The 3,138-nt window shown below is 36.2% G+C and overlaps 1 protein-coding gene across 1 annotated transcript in view; it reads right to left on the bottom strand.

The window, feature by feature from the left end:
* Positions 1 to 436: 436 nt before the first annotated feature.
* HELRODRAFT_182397 (hypothetical protein) overlaps positions 437 to 3,138 on the bottom strand; it is a gene marked incomplete at both ends in the record, with an annotated part of 3,362 nt that continues 660 nt past the window's right edge. Inside the window, 3 exons of the mRNA XM_009032660.1 lie at positions 437 to 637; positions 751 to 1,303; positions 1,840 to 1,973. Of these exons, the coding sequence (XP_009030908.1) occupies positions 437 to 637; positions 751 to 1,303; positions 1,840 to 1,973 (888 nt within the window). The remainder of the gene's footprint in view (positions 638 to 750; positions 1,304 to 1,839; positions 1,974 to 3,138) is intronic.

Below are 3,138 nucleotides of genomic sequence, written 5' to 3'. Positions count from 1 at the left end.
TATCAAGATTAAGATTCTTAATACGTCTAGTACCAACTCGTCGTCAAACAATAAAACACTAAGAAACTACAATTGAGGAATTGTTATGAATGAATGAAGATCATGCTTATATACTAAAATTAAGATTGTCAATGGAAAGTTATAAAAATGTTAAAGTTAAATGAATCGACTTTGCTGGTTGCGTTCTTTGATTGGTTGTTATAACTTTACTCGCTCTTAATTGGTTATAATCTTGCGTGTAAAGTTTTATTGGATCTGCTTCGCTGGCTGGCTTGCGAAGTTTATCCTTCTAACTTTGCTCGCTCTTATTTAGTTATAATTATGCTCTGCTCGCTCTTAATTGGTTATAATGTTGTTCGTTAGATTTCCGCAAGTTTCTCACTGGTTGTTTGTTAGGTTTCTGCGAGTTTCTAACTGGTTGTTGCAATTGTGCTTGTTATATCCTACCGAACAGGTTTCTGCCCAGGTTTCTTTGTACCTTATGGGCTACTGTTATTTCTTTCTCGTTGCAGATGATATTGTTTTTAATCATTGCCAGATGAATCTTATGGTATATGGTTATCAAAGTGGGGCAGTACGGCCTGATCAATATGTACTCTTTAGTCTTCTTCACGTTCGGTTTGCTCACCTTATGAATCTGCATTATGGGTTTTAAATTATAATAATCATTACTAACCTTTTTGAATATCTTCATATGTGGACCCGCACCCTTTACATGTTTTTTATATTGTACAAAGTACTCTGGTTGACCCTGTATGCCTCCATGAATGATCTGATGCACGTGCAGTGCTCCTCATTCCTACAGGCATTATTCAATATGTTCTGTCTCCTCATGAACGACTTGAGGAGTGGGTGTGGGTCCTTTTTTATGTTTTCCCTGTTACAATTGGCATCCTGGAATGGGAGGATATGCTTAAAAATGTCCACTGACATCTGTCTGTTCTGTTCCTTGGGGGATGGATTGATGATTATGTTCTTATGAACCAGATACCCATCTATTAGCTTTGTGTTGTTGTCAAGGGAAAAGGTGACCCTCTTCTTCAATTCATCCGTCCCCTTGAGGCAGCTGAATATGATGGTATTGTTCCCTTCCTTGGTTTTGCGGCCTAGGGAGCTGGTTGGGATGGGTCTCTTTACTGCGCCTCTGGTGGTTGGGGGTATGTAGTTTGAAGATTCCTCCTCTGGTTCCATTTCATTTTCATTTAAGTCCTGGGACTTCTGTGTTGGATGGAAGAAACTGAGTAGTGTGGTTTGTTTAGTTAATTCCTCATCCCTCACCTCCTCATCTGAGTCACCATCCGTTCTGGGTTAGGGTTAGGGTCATCATTATTAATAAATTATCTATAACTACATGAATTAATGACATATAGTGTAGTAACAAGTAAAAAAAGTACTTAAACCATTACCAATCCCACCAATACCAAGTCGCACCCCATACCTGTAGAGTGTATGATGCAAAACAAGACAAACGACACAACAAAAAACACACCGAGAAAAGTGAGAAGACAAAAGTCCCTTCCTACTTATGTAATAAATTACCTTATGCCTTAGCCTACTTATGTAACAAATTACCTTATGCCTTAGCTTACAATTAATTTAGCTAATTCTCATTTAGAAAGAAAAGAAGGAGTAAAACAGAAGAAACAATACTGCCACACAAACAATGCATGTGTGTATGTATGCAAGAGCAGCAGCCTACCACACCACGTCACAAAACCCACCGCTAGAAAAACCACAAAAAATAATTACAGCAGAACAAAACACAAATAAATTGAATGAAAACATTTAAAAATAAGCAGAAAAAAAGCAGAAAACAGCGAAACCAATATTAACGCTAACAGAATAATACTTATCTTAATTTTGTGCCGATCATCTTGACAACGCATCAATGACAAAATGCGCTCAAAAAATCTTTGAGCACATCTTCTGACGATGTTACTCCAAGCCATCAGACCGTAAATGTAAATCATGCTCTGAAAATAATTTTTCATTGCTTTATTAATAAATTAGTTATAACCACATGAATTAATCACATTAAGTGTAGTATCAAGTAAAAAAACTACTTAAATTATACCAATCTCACCAATACCAAGCCGCACCGCATACCTGTAGAGTGTATGATGCAAAACAAGACAAACGACACAACAAAAAACACACCGAGAAAAGTGAGAAGACAAAAGTCCCTTCCTACCTATGTAATAAATTACCTTATGCCATAGCCTAATTATGTAACAAATTACCTTATGCCTTAGTCTACCTATGAAATAAATTACCTTATGCCTTAGCCTACCTATGTAATAAATTATCATATGTCTCAGCCTACCTATGTACAATTAATTTAGCTAATTCTTATGTAGAAAAAAAAGAAGGAGTAAAACAGAAGAAGCAATACTGCCACGCAAACAATGTATGTGTGTATGTATGCACGAGCAGTCGCCAAGAGCTTTCTACCACACCACGTCACAAAACCCATCGCTAGAAAAACCACAAATGATAATTACAGCAGAAAAAAAGAAAACAGCGAAACCAATATTAAGGCTAACAGAAGAATACTTATCTTAATTTTGTGCCGATCATCTTCCAACATGTCAACATGTCAGACTATTCACTACAGGACAACATGACCTCCAAAGAAAGAACATTCGTCTTAATCTTCCGACGATCCCCCACCAAGCCATTACACCATTAACTGTCGAACGACATGCTCTGAAAATAATTTTTAATAGCTTTATTAATAAATTATTTATAACAACTTCAAATAATAACATTAAGAGTAGTAAGGTAAAACAACACAAAAAGTAAAAAAAAGACTTGAACCAGTACCAATTTCACTAACGAAACGAAACCAAACCAACTAATGAGAAAACAAAAGTCCCTACCTACATAAATTATCTTACGCCTTAGCCTACCTATGTAATAAATTACCTTATGCCTCAGCCTACCTCACGTAGAAAGAAACAGAAAAAAAACAGAAGAAAAAATACTGCAATACAAACAAACATTGTATGCGTGTACGTACTCACGAGCAGCCGCCAAGAGCTTTCTACAACACCCCGTCACAGAACTTCCCGCTAGAAAAACCACCGAAAATTAACTACAACAGAACAAAAATACAAATAAAACAATCAAAAATATTAA

The sequence above is a fragment of the Helobdella robusta genome, assembly GCF_000326865.2.
Source record: "Helobdella robusta unplaced genomic scaffold HELROscaffold_85, whole genome shotgun sequence".
Classification (NCBI taxonomy): Eukaryota; Metazoa; Annelida; class Clitellata; order Rhynchobdellida; family Glossiphoniidae; genus Helobdella; species Helobdella robusta.
Note: the sequence above shows the minus strand (reverse complement) of the source record. Positions and strands in the feature narration are given on the sequence as shown.